We start from the raw sequence: 22,913 nt of genomic DNA, 5'->3' as shown, positions 1-22,913 counted from the left end.
AACCCCACCTACAATTGACGCTAAGGATGTTAGCGTGGAATTGGAAAATGAAATTCCTATTTAACCCAAGTGTTAAACACTAGACACTTACAGCAAGGGAATAGGATGACATTTCTTTGTGTCAATGATGTTTTCAAGAATACTCCATGTGAATACTGGTGCATATTATTATTACTTTATTCAGAGGTTAACGTTGAATTATCTGGAGAAACAGTCACTGATCACTGCTCGCTCATGCTCATCTTATCAGTTCAATGATGAACGCCTAATCGGAAAATTAGATCTAATCAATAAACATTTCCTGCTCTGTGGTTTTGGTAATGTGACAATATTGATGATATTGTTTTGTACATCAGTGAAACGAGAGAGGTTCATGAAATGACTTTATAGCATAGTAAAGGAGTAAGTATGAATGGAGTCTACTGTATGAACATGTCCATGCATTCAGCAGCACAGGTATCATTTTTAAGATAGGTTAAACATAATTTGATACAATGAGAAGCATGCAGACCCTAGCGATGCTAGAATTTTCGTCCATGAATTCAAACTCTCCCTTTGAGCCAGAATTGGTAAAATGTAGGTAATGTTTGTAATTGAATGTTTTGCCATTTCAATGTGGATTTCTTTCTTTTTGGGTGTTTGACCACATGTTCTGATATAGAACCTGTTAACTTGGATTTGTAGTTTGGCTGGTAATTGACTGGAGGTGTATTTATTATATATTGAGCTAGGAGATACATGAAAAGGATGGCCGGCCCTTCAACAATTTTTTACATTTAACATGAGGGACAAGATATGATTGAAATCCTTCATCCATGGTGGTTTGCCCACTCTCTTTGTGGGGTCAGGCTGGTTGCTGAGTTTTTGACATGAGGCTGCAGTTTGACTGTGACACTTCCTGACAGGGCTTCACTGGGATTCAGGGCTGCAGAGGGGCCGTGTATTAGCCATCTCCCATGCGTGCTGAGTAACCATGACAAGAGTGGATACATTGATTTCGGTAGAACTCCAGCAAGGAGATATTGCCAAAGGGGGAAAAGAAACGTGGCCCAGGAAAAGGAGTCCTCTCAGCCATGATTAAGCTAAACGGTCAAATTGCCTTCCGCTCGTATTAAGACATGTGCATCTTCTTCGTCTGCACACTCTTTTCTATACGTCCACTGCCATTCACAGTATGTCACACCTGTGATCTTAAGTGCATAACAATTCGTCAAGTATTTTGTGTATTTATCTATGCAGCGGGTATGTACATACAGGACTGCAAAACCAGAATGTTTGAAGTTCAACTGGATGTTGATGTTGAGGTGATGGGACATGGATAGGGGGTCTAAACAACATTTCCGCTACTCCTGTTTGAAGTTTATTTGTATGTATTTATTTATATAGCGGTTTGTTATTGAATATATGGCATTCAAAGCTCTCAACATGAGTGTGAGTGTGGAGCTGATATATCACATCCCCTACCATTGGAGATGTGAGGAATGAAACTCGGTGGGATGTGAAAGGCTGTGCTCTTGCACAGCAGTCACTAGGGGTTGGATATTTAATCGATTCTTTGCGATTCTCTCTAGAACGGTTCCGCCTCGATGCAGATAAATTAAATTATTATTATTTTTAAATTTGTTCGCCTGCTGCAACATTCTGTTCGCCAGAGAGGGATAATTTTAGTAATTTTAAAATAATGAAATTTACCTTCAGTGTGTATTGGCCATTCTGATTTGTCTTGAGACAATTGCGATTCAGCCTATGCATGGCATGCACGAAAACTCACAGCCCAGTGTTTCCCACAGACCAGGTAGCAATGTGTGGTGGTTGGGGGGGCGGGGAGAGATTAGATGCGGAGTCCTTACTGGGGGGGGGTGATAAAAGGTGGAGTCCTAACGGGGGGGTATGGTTGGACAAGGAGTCCAGCCGGTGGTAGGGGGGGCATTTCGCGATTGCTCATTCGCGTAATCAAAATACATTTCAAAGTGGACTGGCCCACCGGGAGACCTCCCGATCTTCCCGATCTCCAGCCTCTGCTGCAAAGCGAATTAAAATCGCCGGCAGAACGGCCTGGGGGTCTAACACCGTAATATATATAAACTATAACCGCATTTCACATTAATTGCAATTACACAGGTCTTCTCAATGCCATGGAACGCTCCGTTCACTTGCATGGGCCCTTCACAACTTCCGGCGGTGTATTATATTTGATAATTCACCGTTGCTAAGTATAACCATGAGCATAATTGACTGCTGTCAAGGAAAAAGAGGATTTTTTGCCTCTAATGACATCTTTGGTATCACTCCGCAAGTACTGGTAACTTTTCAAACCCAGCGTCTTTGGTTGCTAAGCGACGTCAACGTCTTTGGCGGACTATTTCTCTGCTGATCAACACTACAAAGCTGGTAACAAATTAATTTGGCAAGTAGCCGTGTAATCAGTGGGATAATGTAAAGAACGTCGCCGGTCATTATCAAAAATAAGCCCCTTCAGGGTGAAGCAAGACATCTCCGCTGCGCGTCGGTGTCCTGGTCGCCCTGTCGGGGCTTATTTTCCCGATAATGACCGGCGTTCTATACATACGTCCTTTACATATCCCGCTGCTTCGGGTTTGCCTTTGTAGGCGCGTTGAGAGGAGGAGCGTGTGAATCCACTGTCAGTGCGTGTGCATGTATGATACAATATCGTGTTGCAAAATCGCTTAAAAAAAAAAGTAGATTCAATTTGTGGCGCTCATTGTTGATTCTGTGGCGCTGCGCCACACATTGGTCTATGTATGGGAAACACTGCAGCCAGACACAAGAACTCTTCTAATTCAAGAGCAGGTTTTCTTTCTTTTCAGCTTCTTGCATGACATAGAAAAGAAAGAATAGAAAGAAAAGAAAACTGAAACCTATTTTTTTTTACATACTTCCATATTGTGTTAGCCTGGCTAACGTCAGACCTCATCTCCATCTACATTGAGAAGAGGTCTGGGAACCACACGGAGCCGTTTATTGGGCGCTACGAATATCTTATCATATGAGTCTGTACGTAGCTCATAGCCAGTCGTATCAATTATACCAGATGTATGTAGAGCGACAGAAATTCGATGAGGAAGGAGACGATGGGTGTGTCACATAGACGTTGTCATCGTCTTGCCGTCCCTCCCCGTTCCGTGATTGGTTCCCTATCTCAGGCGAAAATCGGATCCTTGGAATCCATGCTGCCTAGCAGCGCGAAATGAAATCGCGCGCAAGGCAGCATGGGTATACCCAGGCTAATGTGTTGTTATGCAAGCTGCATTGATTGTTGCATTGTTCATAGAAAGTCATATTTGTGACAAAAGCTTTTTCTCTAATAAAATATTAGATAAGTTAATTCATCGGTTGATGTCTTTAATGATCATCACAAAAGTAGCAAGTGATTAGAAAACTCAGGTGTGTGTGTGTGTGTGTATATATGTGTATATATATATGTATATATATATATATATTATTTTTTTATTTTTTTTGAAAATCACCCATGGAAATGTACATAAAAAAAAATTGAAAACGATCGATAATCGTTTTCTTTATAATCTAATCGTTGACCTCATAATCAAAATCAAATCGTGAGGTGCCAAGTGATTCCCACCCCTAGAAGTCACCATCCAGGGGCATTGAGGTTTTTGCATAGGCCAGAGGGTTAAGCCACCTTATTGGCCCTCAAACACCTCTACCAGCACCATCTGGTCTAACCTCTAAGGATGGACCTATATTCAAAATGTATTGTACAAACAATTAATGCTCCCAAGATTTGTGTGTTCTGAGAAAGCCAATCACTACCCACACCAAATATTGGGTGTTTGTGCTGTGACTCCTCCCTTAATGACTCTCGGTACTTTCTACGCTTTAGACCTAGAAGTCTTTATTATAAGTTTGCCATTAAGCTTGGGCAGTATCTCATTTTTCACTGTCACTTCCCCAGCGTATTCTTGCAGTATTATGGAAATTATTTTTTATAATACAAGTAACCGTAAAGGCTGAGCTGCTGCTGTCATTTTAGCATGCATGGCATTGTCTAGCCTACAATGCTGTGGGTCTCATATGCATTAAGACTGCCGTTAAACATAGAATAATAAAGTTATAGGAAACTAGTGCCAATCTTCCATCGATTATTCCTGGAGGGCCGTAGGACATTTCTTGCTACCCGGATACGGACACATCAGTGGGCTGAATGGAGACAATGTGCAGGGAGGAGTTGCAGATTATGGCTGCAACACATACCAAAAAACTCTGTCATAGGATGAGTTGAAAGCTAGAAGTTTATTAGCACCTTGTAGCAAAGTACGTTACCACACATGCCCTAGGTAACTGCCACACTCCACCTAGGCGACTTTCTCGGCTCCTCCAAACATAAAAGACGCAGGTGGTGTTGAATCTGTTTTTTGTTAAAGTTGTGTTGATGAAAAGGTAGCTAGCGTAAGTAAGGGGTTGGAAGCCTATACCGGTCTCGGTGATCAAACCATTGTAATCATCTCTTCTGGTGTCACAAAATCAGTGTCCAGTATAATTTGCCAAAATCGTATTTTTTTTTTTAGAGCATTTAGCATGCGTGTGCCTGCAAAAACCAAACAATTGCAGTATATTTTTATAATGTATCCATGAAGTAAGGGTGGGAGATATGGCAAAAAATATATATCACTATGCAATTTAATGTTGGCCGTTTCTATGTTTAATTACGGTAGTTGTCGGCTGCATTGTAAGCTGAAGGTTAGTTTGTTGGTCACTACTAAAGAAACCAGAATTAGCAATAGTAGTAGCAATTGTTTTTTTAAAAGCTTATGTGGTAGAAGCACCAGATATGTTGAGTTTTATTTTAAAAGATGACAACGCTGTCTCATATACCTGCATGTAGCGTTGTAGTGGCCACAGGTAGGAGTCAAGTGGACTTTGCATAGCAGAGTGACTGGCATCCTCATTTGAGATGTGGTCGGGCCCTGTTTAGGCCCAATTCTGTTGTTTCCACATGGCAGGGGAGGGGGCATGATCCTGACCTTGCAGCATTGGGGGAGACTTGTCAAAGTGGAAAATAATGAAACTTTGAAATTGCACGCCGCATGACATAATATGCCAATTGATAGATTTGCAGTACAGTCCAGAAAACAGAATCTTTGGAAGACTAGTCGATTTTGTGGTGTTTTTAACTGGCCGCGCTCAAACTAGTGAGACGCACTGTGTCTAAACGCACTTAAAGTGAATGCACCATGACAAACTCACACAAGCTCACATATGCTGGGTTTGCAGCAGGATGTGGACGCCATGTTAACGATGGCTTGATCACCCGAATCGGGAACTAGTCAATCAGTCTTCCTCTTTCTTTTGCTTATCATTTGTTTCTGCAAATCCTGTTGCTGGAAGTTGAGATCTGGACGTGCATAATTGGCTACAAACAGCGAACACAAACTCAGCAGTACTAATGAAAAATAAAACTGAAGGTAGCAGTCCAACAAGTGATTATGACTTTAATAATGAGCGTTTGTAGCATCCACACTGGCAAAGCCCCCCCTTCTAGTAATAACTTGTCGCTAATGTGTTTCAAAAACTTGCATAGCAACACTTGTCAAGTTATTGTGGTGCCAATCACACAGAACTGTGTCTTCTCTAATAGTTAAAATATTGTTACTGTTCTTTGCCGGTTGAGCACATGCACGCTTATCTTGCAGTAAACCGCCTCTGACCTGAGCTGCATCCTCTTGATACTAATCACATTTTTAGACCTTGAGAAAAACTTTTGGTGCTGGGTGCGGAACATCACTGCTCGTCAACTGAGGAGAAAAGCGATCTGAGTGATCTACCCATTAATCAGTGTTTGTTCATTTTTGCGAGACAACCTGCCAACGTCTGTTCAAAATTGGTGTTGCTGACTCTTCGGAGTCAAAGTCACCATTGAAGTTGTTCAATCCTTGCAATCCTAGTTCAATGCATTCAATGTGTCAATTTTTTTTACTTTGTGCACAACCACTGTCATGACTTTAACTGTTCTGCTCATAACACATTTTTATACGTTTTTCTCTTGCAGAATGCAGCCTTTTTATATGGCCTTGGAATGGTTTACTTCCATTACAATGCATTTCAATGGTGAGTACATTTATCTGAAACATTATGTTTTACCACTTTATTTGTGCCCATTAGACTGAATGGGTATTGCTTGGAGAGGCACTTTTATTAGTTTTTTATTTCCATGGTCTTTTTTCTTTAATTGCGTCTCCTGAAGTACACGTCATGCATTGTGTTCTTCCTGAGATGCCTATTATGATTTGGGTACCTGATGCTGTGATAAAGTTTGAGTATGAAAATAACATTTCCTTCCTAGATGGATAACTGAAGAGAAGATCAATGTCTTTGCTCCTTGCGCATCCTTGACAGCATCGATTTGCTAACATAGTCAGCCAAAAGTCAAGCACATTTGCAAATCACTGCTAAAACACCCCCAGAAAAACCATACTCAAACGCACACCCTCCCACAGAGACACTCGCACAACCCTGCAGACAGCACTGGGTTCAGTCATGTCCTCGTTTGAACTCTTCCTCTGGAATGAAGGGGTTGTTGTGTTGAAGTCATTCAGGGTGTGTTTTTCTGTGCGTTTATCAAAAATCCTGGCAATATTGCCTGGTTTTTGACTGCAATGCGCAGGCCGTAGATGGAGATCCTGCCTGGCGGTGTGCAAATCACAGCAGCTATAACTCTTGTCTCTGGCAAGAAAAAACTCTGTCTCTAGGCCTTTTTAAGAAGTTCTTGATCCCAGCCTATTATGGTTAAGCAGTCTAGGTGTGTCCTGCTGTGGTCCCTGGGGAAAACAGAGTTTGGACTATCCCAATCCATGTTTTAAATGCGTTTTGCCATGCTGTCTTGTTGTGGTGCAAGATTTCCGCAGCTTTTGTTGCTGTTGACCGCTCTAGGTGCCCTGTCTCCCTGTCTAGGACAGAGCAGTGCCCTTCAGCAGAGGCCCAGGCAGGATGGAGAAGGTAGGCCCCGCCCCTACCTACCTTGGCATAGTTTCTCTAGAGGAATACGCTTTGGGAATGAGTGCTCCTATTGTGGCTGGAAACCACTGCAATATGCAGCGAGACTCGCCTGGCTACGGCATAGCAATGTATCCATTCTTTTCAAATATACATTGCAATCATTGCCTTTTCCCAAAAAGGAAAAACTTCAAAGATCAACAAATATAAAGTTGTCATAGCATTGACTTTGCAAGTTCCAAAATTACATTTTGATTTGCAAATTGAAATATGCTGCACAAATAATTTTTGATTTCACATTGAGCGACTTTGGCTTCCTCCCCCCACTTCCCTTCTCTATGTCGCCCCCCCCCCTCCCCCCAACCAACCACCCAAACAACCAAAGCTTCCACCCCTCTGCCTCCTCCTTTTGTCCCCTTAACCCTGGCCTTCATCGCTGTTGCTGCGCTAAGCTCGCATGTCCTCCTCTGTCTGGACTGGAAAGTTTTGTGCTCTGAGAAGGGGCGGGGGGGAAAGCGCAGAGGCGGGCCGGGAAGCAGGTCATCTTGAATTCTCTAGGGCAACTTACGTCACCCAGAGCAGAGCGGGCGGCAGGGAGGAATGCTGAGCTGTCAGACGTTGACTGTTCACGGGGGCTGCAGCTCAGCTGCTCTGGCTTTAGTTCTGGGCCAGAAAACTCCTTGCGCAGCACTAGCTGTCCAGAGATGTTGCCATTCACGAGTCTCTCTGCATTGAGAGGTACCTTTCTGCGTGATTGCATGGCCCCGAAAGACAACAACGGAACAAGTATTTTAAATTTGTGCATCTCGGACTGCAGTATGAGCATGTTTAGCCCTTGATCCCATTAAGGCATTTGGCTCTTTTCAGGGGTGGGTCATCATGTATCCACTCTTAAAAGCAAGTAGCCTAGAAAGCAGAGCCGGGTAGTCCTTCTGGTCCGGTCTTTCGGCAAACACTGTCTGGATGTATCCCCCAGGGACAAGAAAATTGCGTTGAATTCCCTGCTGGCTGGAACGTGCATTATGCTTGCTGTCATAGTCCATCTTATCAACAGCAGAGGCGCTGGAGTCCCAATGCAGCTACTCTACATTCTGCTGGACAGGAAGAGAATGAAACTGGGTAGAAGATGAGACAGAAAAGGGGTTGGAGGGAGGGACTCGATAAGCAGGGAGCAGGGGAAAAGGAAGCCCGGGGCACTGCAGACCAGCTGAGTGGGAATTCTGACACTGTTTGGCCGTGGCCACAGAGGGCCCTTTTCTTTGCTTCCTCTGGGTGTTTTGCTGATACACTCACTGGAAATAACCATTCCTGGTACTGTACCACACCAAAGTAATCAAATAATAATAATAATAATAATAATAATAATAATAATAATAATAATAATAATAATAATAATAAGGTATAATTAGAATTTGTGGCTTGTTCAAGTTAGCTCTTTGGCTCTGCTAGTTTTTGGTGTCCAATGACAACCAAAAACTAGTTGTTGTAAAATGTATTTGCTACATACTTTCCCTGCACACAAATTAACTGGGTATCCAAACTTGCAAGTTGCAAATGAAGCTATTGTGGGAGGCAATACCTTTTGGGAGACAATGTGAGTGATGCCTTACATTTTCATTGTCCTCAATTTGCATTTGCAGGGTAGATGAGGTCTTTGCATTCTATATAATTGTAACAGGTTTTTCTCACTGCCCCCCTCTCCCTTGCCTCCTCTCACTCCCAACTTGCATTAGTTTCCAATACCTGTTGTAAGCCAGAGAGCATCATCCAATACAGGCTTAAACATTTGTTTGTGGTAGATTTCCATTTGAAAGTATTACATTTTAAAAATAGATAGAGCCATTGTAAGATCCTTAAACCACAAGTCAAGGCAATTGTACAATTGCCACAAGCCTGAATGCATTTACATTTTTAAATGAACAACCTTAATTTATCTCCAACTTTCAGGTTTGAAACTATCACTGTTTCGGTTGTTGCCCACATGAGCATTGGACGCGTTTCAGTGGTTACAAAAGTTTCATATTTGTCTAACACTTGCTCAAATGTGCTGATTGTTCCACATCATGGCGTTTGTTCACAGCAAGCAGTGTTGGTGGCAAACGTGTAAATGTATTTCATGGTTCTCTGTGGTAAGATTGAATTGCCCCAGGCGACTTGATGAATAATGACTTTATTTTCATGTGCTCTTAAATATGGTTTGTGTTGGTAATGCAGCCTCGGCCCCAATTCATTTGTGTCCACTATCTTGGGACTACGGTAATTCAACCAGAAAACTGAAAATACTCTGGGATTATACAGAAAAGGTCTGCAGAAGTGATCACTGGCCAATAATAATGCTTGCATATTCAAGATAATAGAATGTACAAGCATTCACTTGGGAAGATACATATTATTACATGACTTTCTGTATTTATTAGGGCTGGGTAAAAATATCGATTCATCAATGCACTGCAATTTATTTGTTCTCGATTCAATTTCGATTCAGAATTTTTTTGAAATCGATTATTTCCAAAAAAAAGAAAGAAGCATACAGTCATTGTAATCTAGAAGAGAGTATGCCTAAATGTACAGGCCCTTTTACATTTGTCCATGTTATGATTATTACTTTTATGCTGCAAGTTTAGCTCAGGAACAATACTATACAATGGTGTATTCCCTTTTTGCTAGTTAAAGCACAATGAAATGGTTAATTCATTTTGAAATGGTTAATTCTAAATAATATTTATGTATTTTTGTCATCTGCACGTATTATTGAATCGATATCGAAGCAATTGGATCAATATTGAATCGAATTGAATCAAGACCTAAAGAATCAAATTGAATTGTGAGGTACCTGGCAATACCCAGCCCTAGTATTTATATCTACTTGTTGCTCTTTCTCCACTCAATGTTTCTTTTCACTATTAACTTCTGCTTTCCTTGTTTGATTCTACCATGTTTGAAATGGTTGGTCAGTCATTGTCTTTTTAACTGTAACTCAGAATTCTCTCTCCTCTGTCTCTCCATTGCAGGGCAATCAAGTCCTTCCAAGAGGTCCTGTACATAGACCCTGGTTTCTCCAGGTCCAAGGAAATCCATCTAAGACTGGGCCTCATGTTCAAAGTCAACACAGACTATGAGTCGAGCCTAAAGGTATGTCTTGTATTATACAGGTATTCTGTGCATTGAATCCCATACTCCCAGGTTCTAGGTGAGCTTGGCCAACAGTCCTACACTCCATTTATAAACAGTCCTAGATTGGTATATGAAGCCGTTGAGCCTAAAATGACTGAGATGTTAATTTCCACTCAGAACGTGCGAGTTAACTTGCCTCACCTCAAGGAGCTGTTATCAAGCTAGGTTGGGTCTCTATTCTCCTCCCTCCTATTGTCTCACAAGATAAGGACTTCCCACATGGCAGAATGATATCACCTGCATGTTCTCCCGTGGCCTTAATCCTCCTGAAAAGACGTGACTCCAGGCGTCTCCATGCACAACAAAGGCTGCTGGATCTCCTGTCTGTCTGGTCTTCATGGCAGGCCTAAGCCAGCTCTGTTGTCCACCTGTAAGCCATACATGGGCAGGTGGTAACGGAGAGCCCTCAGACAGAAGCCTATGGATCCATTGTTGTCTGAGTCCAGGTTGCTGTTTAAGAAGAGACTGCTACCCGATCCTGGGCTTTGGTTTCCAAGAGATGATTCTCTGGCCATTCATAATTTTTTTTTATCTAAGCCTTTAGTCAAGCCGTGTAGATTGTTTCACACCGGGGGGATCCTAGTGAAAGGCTATTGCAATGTCTGCTGGTGTTTTTTGGCCTTGGATTTGTTGCTCAGCTGCCTTGTTGCAGTGTCTAGGCTAAAGCAAGGTGTGCTGCATGTCCGCAGTTTGACATACACCTCCTGTTCAGTTGTTGGTCCCCGCCAAGCCCTGCACACACGCTGTCACCCTAGTAATCTTCAGAAAATTGGAATATAATGAGGGGCGTATACGGTTAAAACAGCAGAGAATGTCAAGTGGGGGGAGGTGGTGAGAATTGTTGGAGGAAGGAGAAGGGATTTTGCTTAGCTTTTCAACTGATTCCTCCACACAGGATGTACCTGTTGAGAAGAGGGACATTATGGGATGGCATTTTAAAAGATGGAGACTTAAACATGTCACTAACTAAAATATTTGACTGAAACGAAAGTCAATTTTGTGAATCCAACAGACAATACATTAGCGTGGGGATAACATTTGAATGTAACTCTTATTGTATAGTAATTATAGGGATTTGCAATGTGCGACACCATATACACATTAATACACAAATAATCCCCTGTGTGTGTGTGTGTGTGTGTGTGTGTGTGTGTGTGTGTGTGTGTGTGTGTGTGTGTGTGTGCGTGCACCGGCTCTCCCGTGCTGCACAGTCTTAAGAACAGCTTTCATCTCTGAAATGAGGGGAGATGGAGGGAGTTCAGCCGTAGCGAGAGAGAGAGAGCACAAGAGAGTTGGAGGGAGGGAGAGGGAGAGAAGCTGCTGTGCGCCTGCCTGTTCCTGCTTTGAGGTATTGTGTGTCATCTCTCGGCACTCTCCACTGCAGCCGTCTGCTGAATAGTAATCAGTGACACCAAGAGAGGAGGGGGAGAGGGAGCTAGCACGAGGGAGGCGAGACAGACGGAGAGGAGGTGGAATGCTAAGCTGCCAATCCTGCTGCATTATCCGGCCGCTGGTACAGAGAGTGGGAGAGGGGAACGAAGGAAAGGAAGGGTAGCGGAAGAAACAGGAAAGAGAAAGCTAATGGAAGATGCAGTGCTGTAGTAGCAGTGTGATTGCCATCTCACGAGGTAAGGTGTGTGTGTGTGTGTGTGTGTGTGTGTGTGTGTGTGTGTGTGTGTGTGTGTGTGTGTGTGTGTGTGTGTGTGTGCATATCCTTGACTCTGTTTTTTTGCTTGTGGAGGCATCTGTGGGGGTATATCTGATCTATAGTGGCTTCTGGCTGCATGTCCTTTTTGAAAAAGTGGTAGTTCTTTGAAGATTCACCAAGGTGTGCACGTGCAAGCATACCGACCTGTGGTAGACTGATGTGTGCAGTTGAAGAGCCCACTGGAGCACTCTTGATCTTAATCTGTCAGACGGGGACTACGAATGCTGTCCCTTCTGGGAGGCTGGCAGCTCCTCTTTAGCTTTGTGTGTGTGTGTCCTTTTGTGTTGGAAAGAAATTAGAAGTCTCCTCTACCCGGCCTAGATTGCAGGCATTGATATTGGCCTAATGAGTTCAGCTAATGAGCTCAAGAAAAAAAACGTATCAACCAATGCTGTGTGTGTGTGTTTTAATGACCTAGATACATGGAATAGGCAGCACCAATTGTGTGACGCTGTTGGACTGCATTACAACGCTGTGCACTCTTGACCTGCTATGTTCCATGTCACCTTGACGCATGAGGCTCAGGCTCAGACACCAGCTCACAATCACAGTCAAACCACTGCTGCGGTGGCACAGGTGCTTGTGCAGCCGTGGTAGGCAAGAAGCATCTCTAGTGGAAACGGCGTGTCTTTGATCTCAAAGCACCAGTCCCTACTCCCTACACTGCTTTAGTATGCAAACAACCAGCGGTGTCCCTGCCTGGAGAATACATTCGCCCTTGGTAAACAGTTACAGGTACAGATATCACGTTAACCTTGGCAGACATTGTCTGATATATCAGAGCTATAGAGGAAATGCAGGAGGAAATGTAGTTCCCCTGCTAATCGGGCTACTCTTCCCACTGCGAATAATGGCTTGGTTGCTCATCATCGCTTAGGAACCTAGCTAAATCATGGGCAGACATCTGCCCACCCCAGCAACCCTGTTGTCATGCCTGCCTACGAGAGAGAGCCTCTATTCATGTCCTCCACATCGAGGCATCATATGAAGGGAGGGGGGGTTGATGCACGAGCAGTGCATCAACGCCCGTCTAAACCCATCTCCCCCGGTGTCCTCGTGTTACAGTCAACGAGGTCATCGACACGGGGGCATAGTACGGCGCACAACGCCGGGGGAGAACAGGGAATGAATTCCTCTGGCATGCTCAGAAAGCTTTGCTGCTGGTCGCACTGTTATCAGAGTTGTAACTTCACGTGAGTTTTAATAATTTAGTCCTGGATTCAATAATGCTCTTGTCTCTGTTAATGGGCCATATATGCTGCAATGTATACATTCAAATGTTGCCCCGCTGACCGAATGCAACTTCTTGTCTCTCCCTGTCTCTGCAGCATTTTCAGCTGGCTTTGATCGACTCCAACCTCTGCACTTTGTCCAAAGCTGAAAGTAAGTGGTTTATACTACAATTACAAATGGCCCACGGGGAACGAGCTCGTACACCCTATGGCTCCTGTATTTTTAGACTTCTTCAGCAGCATGTCACTGGCAGGCAGAATGATTCTGAGTGCTTACAGTCAGGGCGATGTAGCCAAATGTATTTCCGCTGCAGTTTCTCCTACTCTGCTGCCATTTCCCCGCTGCCTCTGCCCAAGTCTGGGGTTGCCTAGGAGACAACACAAGGGGAGAGAGAGGGAGAGGGAGAGAGAGAGCGGGATGTGCCTGTATGCAAGTCGCACATACAGACTGCTCTCAGCACATACACACACATGCACGCACACAGGGAAAGCGAACCTCCTCCCCCTCCCATCTGTGGCCATGCTTCATCCACTTGTGTTACAATCTGAACCAGCACAGTTAAATAGGAAGTGGTGTGTTTGTGTGTCTAAACAAATTGAATGAAATCCTAATTATATGTTTCATATTTGTTTTTTTTCACAGTCCAATTCCACATTGCTCATCTGTATGAAATCCAGGTAAGTGTGTGTGTGTGTGTAATCTGCTTAAAATTGAGTGCGGTAATATATCGTTACATTGCTGCTCGTGCTGCAGCATCCTGCTTTAGTGAAGTACCAAGGGAAGTCTGCTACATTACATGTTGCATCAGGCGAAGCCTTCCCTTGTAGTGATTCCTGAACTTGTGCAAGTAGACATCAAAATGATGTCACCCTGTAAATCTTGTTTTGCTGCTAGTTTTGAACTAGTTCATAGCAGGGTTTTCTTTGAGCAACCATAAGGCTTGGTTTGGCCCTTTTAGTGCATTCCTCTCTTTGATTGGCTTTAAGGTTGCTTCGTCACCCCAGTCTGTTCTGCTTCTTGCTGCTCTTGTGCGGCCGTGCTGCTTATGTTACATCCAGGCTCCCATTGGTTGTCCAAAATAGGGGAGGCAATATAAGCAGTTGGGAATCATTTGTCGTTTTTGTTTAATGGGATAGCGATTACTAGGCTAGTTTGTCATGCCTTGTCATTGCCATGCACACACGTGCACACACACACACGAACACTCCGGATGTTGACCCAGCAGCAGTAAATAATCAGTCACTACACAGACAGATGGGGCTGTGACTTAACTGCCATTTCATCTTCTATTTTGATAGACTTTAACAGGTTGGACGATCAGTTCATCTTAATTGTGTAATCTTTTTTAAATCCATTATCTTGTATCACTCACTAGAAGTTGTGTTTCCCTCTTAAGTTTGTCCTTAATTTTTATGTTAATAACCAAGCAATTCATTTCTTGCACAAACATTAGGCTGTTATGAGCAGCTGATCAGAAAACAGGCTGCAGGTAAAGGTGGATAACATACAGTAGGCCGCTGTGCTGAGGACCCATTGCTTCCTTTGCTTATCGGAGCAAGAACCGTTATTGTGTGCTATGTATAGACTTTATGGCCCGACTCACCCCCAACTTTATCCCCCTTTCTTTTAGTTTTAGTTTTTTGTTTTTTCAAAAGAGATTTAAAGATTTTCCTTTAATGAGACTTGGATCTCATTAAATTGTGAGCTTAAATAGATCATGGATCAAGCGAGCATGTTTGCTGTCCTGTCTAACAATCAGCATTCACGTTTTTCCTGTGTAAATGATATGTGCATTGGGGTAAACATCTACCCCTGATCAACTATTGATGGTGAATTATAGACTATATTAGTTTTTCACTTAGTTCAAGGTCTATGGCAGGTAATGGACTTCAAATGTAGCCAGATATACTTGAGCCAGGGGGGTGCAATGGTTAAACATCCAATTTCTTGAAATTGCACACAGATACTAAAGTGGACTCTCAGAATGGGGTATTTACCAAGCGATTTTGATATGGAAGAATAAAGCTATTTCGAGACTAGCCTCCTTCCTTCCTCCTGGTTGCCAAGGCCAAACCCTTCTCGTATCTATTAGGTTCCAACCAGGAAGGAACTGCAAAGTGCCCCTATCTGACTTTTATTGCCTCAAGTGTCACTGTTTACCCTGAGGTGTCTCTTTAGTGCTGACAGGAAGTCCCCCACCAGACTGCCTCTCTTTAGTAGGTGTGTGTTTGTGTGCGTGTGTGTGTGGTTGTCCGTCTGTGTGTGCATGGGTTTCTGTCTGAGTATAAGTTTCTGTTTTGTTTGTACGTTTTTTTTGTGTGTGGGGTGGTCACATGTTGCCTTTTGAGAAGGCTGTTAGAACTGATAACAGGGAAACACACACACACACAGACACAGACACACACACCAGACACAAGGGCAATGAGGTCGCTGGGTAAAAACAAACAGTGGGGTACTCAGGTTTCTCAAATGCATGTGCCACTACAACCTTGCATATAAACTAAAGCCACACACCATTGCACTCAAACTGAATATACACACTTAAGGTTGCCAGACATGTTGAGTCTGGCCTGTCCATTTTCACACTGACCCTCCCCCATTTGTGTGCGTCTGTGTTTGGGTCTTGCCATTGCCCTGGTGTGAGGAGGTCTCCAGTCTCTTTGTGTCTGTCTGGAGGCAGCGAGAGATAGAGAGAGACCATAAAACGAGCCCTGAGCTTGTCTGGTTGATAAAACCTTTGTCGTCTCTCCTCCCTCACCTTGTTCTGCCCTGCAGAAGAAATACAGAACGGCAAAGGAAGCCTATGAAAGTCTACTGCAGACTGAAAATCTCCCTGCACAGGTGAAGGCCACTACACTGCAACAACTTGGTGAGTTTTTCCCCTTTCGTTTTCCTCACACACACACTACACAGAGCACCGTGTCATTCATATCAAACATTACTAATATTAGTTTTGTCTGTATTTACTTGCCAAGCTATTGAATACCGACTGTCTTCGGTTGGATTTTGTTTTCGGCCGGTCGTGACCGGCAGCTGTGTTTGATTACCGTGTTGCCTACAGCATTATTTATCTTTGTTGGTATTATTTTGAGCAGCGGAGTCATTTGAGAACGTAATACTGAGGTAAAACAGAGTTGCATCATGCCGTGTGCTGTGGGAATAGGATACCTTGCCGCTAATTGGAGGCTATTCCCCCATCAACTTAGATTCCCACAGTTGGCCGATCTCTTTTACTCGTAAAATATCATTGTTGGCCCATGTGGTTTGATTTTATTCAGGCCATTCATTTTTTCATACATGAAGTGAGTTTATTATAATGCGGTTTTATTATTATTATTATAAAACCGCATTATTATTTTTATTATGTTATACTGCAATCAAACGGTTCTGATTGATTGAAATTAGTAATTTCAGACACAAGAAATGCTGCAGAGAAATATCCAGTTTCAAAATACCAAAATTCTTTTAATTGGATTTGCGCCCATGGCTTGTTAAAATTATTTTTATAGTATACTTTAACTGTTCTGGATGTGTTTGTGTTAATGGTTGTTGTATATTCAGTGACATCGTGGATGGATGAGGTATTAAGGCAAGCAATTGGCGCGTAATCCTCCTCTCACAGTATTTCAAACTCTTTCTTATGTAGATAGAAAGAGTTTATAGAAGGAGTGTAGTTTCAGTTGGTTCTCTGGCAGTGTCCCTGAAGTTCTGATTAGCCTCTCCCCGTAGAGCTCTAAGGCGGTGAGGCTCTCCTATACCGTGGGTCACTGTGTTTACTGCCTGGCTCGTAAAGGCAACCAAAGGGTCTCATCATCTTTAACTACTTGCCTTGGGCCATTGAATCCCTCCGGCATGCAACTCGCAGAACGGTCCTCAGCTACGCTTCTGCTCGTTAGGCAATCCCTTTTGCCTATGGCGGCCTTATTTTCCCTGTGTGCGTGTGTGGCTTGTGTAGGGACACCTGTTGAAGCTGGAAGGCACAATAAATATGAGCTACTGATTTCTTGGCATGTAGCATGTCCTCGGTATACAAACAGTTTTGCAGTGTCCATAACATTTATTTCCCTTCCCCTTTTGTCCTAGCTAATTTGAGAGGGACAATAATTATTTGTCCAGACACAGGAATGCAATTTTCCTTTCCATCCCCACTGTAGTCGATTCCAGAACCCCCAACAACCACAAACCCCCACCTATCATAAAACCATTCCCACTCTATCTTGCTTGGGTTGTCATGGTGACCCATGGGATTCGCCACAGGTGTTGAGGAGAAGTAATGGGAGGGTTCATGTGCAATTTGTATTCGTCTGTACCTCCCAAGAGCTTGCTTACTTGCAGCAGAAATCGTGTGTGTGTGTGTGTGTGTGTGTGTGTGTGTGTGTGTGTGTCCGTCCCATTTGTTTCGGTTTATGATGGGCATTTACACATCAGACGGGAGAAGCCAACCCTGGCCTCTAGTGTGGGGGGAGGCCAGCTGACTCAGGGCAGAGCACCCTCTACCATGGAGGAACAGTAACCTTTTGCACACCACTTTGAAGTCCCAGTTTCTCCGCTCCTAATTGGGGGCAACACGGCCTAGCATTCCTGCAACCAAGCCACTGTGTTTAACCCCGAGCACGTCAGCGTGTGCCTCAGAGCTCATCCCAACACCCTGTGTCCTCTGTCCATGTAGGCTGGATGCATCACACCGTGGAGCAGCTCGGGGACAAAAGCAACAAGGACAGCTACGCCATCCAATGTCTGCAGAAGTCTTTAGAGGCCGACCCCAACTCGGGCCAGTCCTGGTACTTCCTCGGCAGGTGAGACGATCGAGGACGCTCCGACGTCTGCCCATTTCGTACCGTAGCGCCATTGTCTCTCTTCGGAGGGGTGTGTGTGCACGTAAAACCGAACAGTTGAGGTGTTTGGATGTAGCGGCGGAGTCTGCGCTGCGTTTGGGTGTGTGCTTCGCTGTACGAAGACTGTTCACTGTTTATCACAGTGAATCCGCCCTGGGCACTGAAAGGCTTGTTCCCAAGGGGGCTGGACAATGTTGCAAAGGCTCAACATGCGACAATGGCTTCAAAGGCCATCTGGTCACTCGCTGATTGCCCGGCTAGGACACATCCTGGACAGTAAACCCTCTCTGTCCAAATGGCCACCGTGTTGTCTGTGCGGTGCAAGCTATGATGCTGCTGGTTTGAGTCATTGTGCCGTTGAAAAGCAGGTTGATAATTATTGTGTATTTCTGGGGACTTGTGTTCTTGTCCATATTTTGTGTTAATCATCATGTGCTCTCATGTTCCTTCCTCTCTGTCCCAGGTGCTACTCTAGTATTGGGAAGGTCCAGGATGCCTTCATCTCTTACCGCCAGTCCATTGACAAGTCAGAGGCCAGCGCGGATACCTGGTGCTCCATAGGGTAAGCAGTGAATAGTGGCAATTTGCCTGATGGTCTGGCATTGGCCTGTACATTAGCCCATATGCATGACTCGGGGCTGTACCACGGATCACGGGTGTGCTGCCTCACAACGTGGGCAGAACAGGAGTTATTCAGGGGGAAAGAAATACATATGGCGGAGAAACTTGAACTGTAACTTTTGGAAAATGTCAATGGCGTCCTGTCGGACAATGTAGAACGGCCCTGAAAAACCAAATGCATTTATGTGGGCTACGAGCTAAATGACTTGGTGCTGGTGCACTTCTCAGTCTGTCCTCCTAGCGCTTGCAGCAGACGATGGCTCCCCCTCTTAACGGCAAAGGAGAAGTGCTCCCCTCTAACCCACCCCTATAACGCCCTCTCCCCTGCGGCTCCCAGGGTTCTCTACCAGCAGCAGAACCAGCCCATGGACGCGCTGCAGGCCTACATCTGTGCTGTGCAGCTGGACCACAGCCACGCGGCCGCCTGGATGGACTTGGGCACGCTGTACGAGTCTTGCGGCCAGTCGCACGACGCCATCAAGTGCTACATCAACGCCACGCGCAGCAAGGCCTGCCTCAACACCGCCGCGCTCACGCAACGCATCAAGCTGCTGCAGGTAGGGTCCCCTGGTACCCCCCCCCGCCAGGCGTCCACGGTTGTGTTGGCCGCTGTTTAATGTCGTCAACTTGTCGGTGTGCACGGTTTTGTGCTGTTGGTATTGGCAAGCAACGACTGTGCCATTGGCTTATTATTCTCAATTGTTTATCATGCAAAATTATGTTTTTTTTTTTTTTGTGTTTTCTTTTCTTGTCCACGGTGATATGAATAGTGATTCATATCGGTGTGTTTTGAACACTCCGTTTTACTTTCACCTGTAACTCGTAAGGCATAACCTCATGCCATTGACCATGTTTGACCGGACTCCTTTTTGTTTTTGAGTTTTTTTGAATGTGCCATCTCTTCAACAGGGTTAACATTTCCATGCACTTTATGCGGTAACCACTATACACTCCAGCGTCTATAGCTGCTCAGCGGTACCTCTCTCACTCCACTCTCCTAGGCTCAGTTGTGTAACCTACAGCCAGGTAGTCTGCAGAGTAAGAGTAAAATGCTTCCTAGTATTGAGGAGGCGTGGAGCCTGCCCATCCCCGCTGAGCTCACGTCCCGCCAGGGGGCCTTGAACACTGCACAGACGCAGCAGGTGAGACCCAGAGCACAGGCTCTCATGAGCAAGGCAGCACAGCCGTCTCCTCCACCACCACCACCTCCACTATTACAGCTGACGCCCTGCTCCAACACTTTACACCAAACTTGGCCCGTCATTCATTGGATAACGAGAGTAAGTGTTTTGTCACTTGGCACTCAGTGTATCCAACACTTGATTCGCCTCCAAAAGATTCTCGTTTCTAATTGAGTTGGAACAGGGCCCACACTGTAATGGTATTATTAGTAGAGTGGTGGTTGACCTTAGTAATAGCTCGCTCTGCTACTTCTTATCAAGATTAAAATTAATCATCCAACCCCTCACCACACCATCATTTCCCGCATTCTTAAGTTTGATGAAGAATCACAATTCTTTTAGTGCTGCTATTCCATTTTTATTTCTTCCCTTTGGCTGGGTTAAAGGAACAGTTCGCCCAAAAATGTGAATCAGCCATTATCCAGACTTAAGTATTGCATTAGTTATCTTGGGACTGATAGTGTTAACTAGCCCTTCTTGGTTGCAATCACAAGGCAATGCTATTGCGTGAAGCGCCGTTCACATCAGTACTAATATACACATGTAAAGGAGTTAAATCCTATAGGATAGCAATCGTTCTGCTGCCTGAGCTGTTACCATCATTTTATTCGTATTTTGAACTGGGGCGAATGGGACTAAAACGCCCTTGCTTTTTGTTGCAAAATAAGGAAATAGACAGGGGTTCAGTCGACCTTGACAGAGCAGACAATGGCAGGACTTTCTTCTCTGGGTGAACTGTTCCTTTGGGGTGCTTGTCTTCTACTTCCTCTTACCCTGCTAACCTGAATATGCATGCGCTGTAGAGTTGAGTACGACAAAACTAAGCATGTTTTCATTTGTTCTGTGATTGATGGGAATAACAACTCTTGTGCATAAGGCTAAAGCATAGCAGTTAACCTGATGTTCCCTCTGCAGTCTTTTTACTCTCCGGCTGAGATGCATGCAATGTTTTAGCCTGTTGGGCTTAATCATATGGCTCTGGCCAAACATTTAGAGTTTGTGAATATCGTTTGGCAATCAGCCATTAGAAGTACCTCATCTGTTATCGTGATTATCTGTACTGAGACCTTACAATTACATCCAGCCTTTGAAGCTTCGGAAATATGCATATTATGCTCAACAATTGTTTCCCCAACACTCTGAAATAGATTCCTGAAGTGCATGTAGTGGCTTATTTTCAGTATCACATTGCTAAACACTGCTTCAACACAGGGACACTTGGGGTCGTCCCCATCTTGCGGTCGTCCTATCATATTGTGGTTCTGTTGGGTCCTCAGGCGTGTAAGACAGAGGGAGGCCAAGCCTCCAGCAGCCAGGTGGACTCACAAGCCAGCCTCGCCAAGAGGAAACGTGCCGCCAGCCCAGCTAAGGTATTCCATCATATTGTTCTAGTTTTAGCTATGGCTTCACACTCAATAAATCAAAATTGCGATTTTGGCCTGCAGTAAACTAGTCGTGAAAGGTTGCAATTGATCCTTGAAATTTGATACATGAATACATGCATTTGATTTTCTACGCCTGTTGCATTTATATCAAATTACAAGCCTTTTTCTGAGATATCACTACCTCTAAGCTTGTATCGTAAAGCATTGTCACCCTAGTTTTAGTTTTGAATAATCCTGGAGCTCCAGTCATGTTCAGTTTATCTTATCTCTTTGTCTTAATGCAGGGTGCTGCTGCTGCTGCTGCTAGTGCAGCAGATTCATGGGCTTCCAGCCCGGTCCACCAGCAGATTCCCAGCTGGTATCTTAAACCACAGAAGCTTCAGGTGGGTCAGGCACACCACATCACATCTGTTACCAAGTCCACAATCCTGAGTACTCGTAAACGGTTGAGTAGGAGTTCCGTATCTAATATTAATGTTCTCCTGTTGTCCAACCAGCTGCTGGATCAGCTGAGGTCCAACCGGGCCAGTCTCAAACCTCCACAGATGCAGATGCTGGAACAGCTGGAGAACCAATTCTCCCTCATGCAGCAACATCAGCAGCAGGTACACACGCGCACACACACACACACACACACACACACACACACACACACACACACACACACACACACACACACACACACACACACACACACACACACACACACACACCCGCACACACACACACACACACACACCCCGCACACACACACACACACACACACACCCCGCACACACACACACACACCCCGCACACACACACCCCGCACACACACACACACACACACACACACACACACACACACACCCCGCACACACACACACACACACACACCCCACACACACACACACACACACACACACCCCGCACACACACACACACACACACACACCCCGCACACACACACACACATCCCGCACACTCACACACCAACATCAGCAGGAGGTGCACGCACGCACACACACCCCCCCGGACACCCCCCCGGACACCCCCCCCCGACACACACACACACACACACACACACACACACACACACACACACACACACACACACACACACACACACACACACACACACACACACACACACACACACGTATGTACGGTAACAGCAGAGACCCCAAATTATGCAGCGCGCTAATGACACAGTGCTTTAATTATCCCATTTTGCATACATGATATAAACCCAGTTGGCCTCCCATCAGTTTATTAATTGGCGCTGCTGGTTTGGTCCCTTCCCGCCTGGCTTTCCCCCTGCTTCAGATGCGTCAGCAGGCAACAACCGCAGCAGACGGTCAGACCCGGCCCGCCCTCCCAAACGGGCCCCTCGCTGAGACCCCCCGGGCCCTCGCCGGCCTCTCCCGCTATCCCTCCCTCAACCACTCGGCTCCCCAGCCCACGGCCAACGGCTCGTGTGCCGCGAGCCCCGCGGGCCCCCCGGGGCCCCCCAACGCCGCTCCTCTGGGCAACAATCACACCCTGGGCCCCGGAGGAGGCGGAGGGGGCGCGAGCAACGGAAACGTGCCTTACCTGCAGCAGAACTCTCTACCTCACAACTGCACAGCCACCAGTCACACAAGCACCAGCAGCGCCGCCAGTAGTCCCAGTCACGCAGACGAAGCCTGGAGGAGCCAGCCACGCAACAACACCTCTCAGGTAGCCCTCCCCTGCCACCGCACAATGTCCACAGTCACAGCTCGGTGTAATGAGATGTTTGGGATGAATCCTCTAGGGCCGTTGCTTGTATATTGTGGACGGATCT

General features: G+C 45.2%; 1 protein-coding gene across 3 annotated transcripts in view; it reads left to right on the top strand.

Moving 5' to 3' along the window:
• Window positions 1-22,913, top strand: part of kdm6a (lysine (K)-specific demethylase 6A) — a 36,879-nt gene that overhangs the window by 4,253 nt on the left and 9,713 nt on the right. Inside the window, exons 5-18 of one of the 3 annotated variants that reach the window (XM_079732519.1) lie at window positions 6,029-6,087; window positions 6,931-6,975; window positions 9,984-10,104; window positions 13,183-13,237; window positions 13,730-13,764; window positions 15,863-15,956; window positions 17,757-17,883; window positions 18,386-18,484; window positions 18,881-19,100; window positions 19,545-19,685; window positions 21,002-21,094; window positions 21,394-21,492; window positions 21,607-21,714; window positions 22,415-22,807. In XM_079732519.1, coding sequence (XP_079588645.1) covers window positions 6,029-6,087; window positions 6,931-6,975; window positions 9,984-10,104; window positions 13,183-13,237; window positions 13,730-13,764; window positions 15,863-15,956; window positions 17,757-17,883; window positions 18,386-18,484; window positions 18,881-19,100; window positions 19,545-19,685; window positions 21,002-21,094; window positions 21,394-21,492; window positions 21,607-21,714; window positions 22,415-22,807 — 1,689 coding nt within the window. The remainder of the gene's footprint in view (window positions 1-6,028; window positions 6,088-6,930; window positions 6,976-9,983; window positions 10,105-13,182; window positions 13,238-13,729; window positions 13,765-15,862; window positions 15,957-17,756; window positions 17,884-18,385; window positions 18,485-18,880; window positions 19,101-19,544; window positions 19,686-21,001; window positions 21,095-21,393; window positions 21,493-21,606; window positions 21,715-22,414; window positions 22,808-22,913) is intronic. The other 2 variants (XM_079732520.1, XM_079732521.1) reach the window with 2 other exon arrangements.

The sequence above is a fragment of the Pollachius pollachius genome (assembly GCF_949987615.1).
Source record: "Pollachius pollachius genome assembly, chromosome: 3".
Lineage (NCBI taxonomy): Eukaryota > Metazoa > Chordata > Actinopteri > Gadiformes > Gadidae > Pollachius > Pollachius pollachius.
The sequence above is the reverse complement of the archived record's forward strand: the minus strand, read 5'-3'. Positions and strand labels throughout refer to the sequence as shown.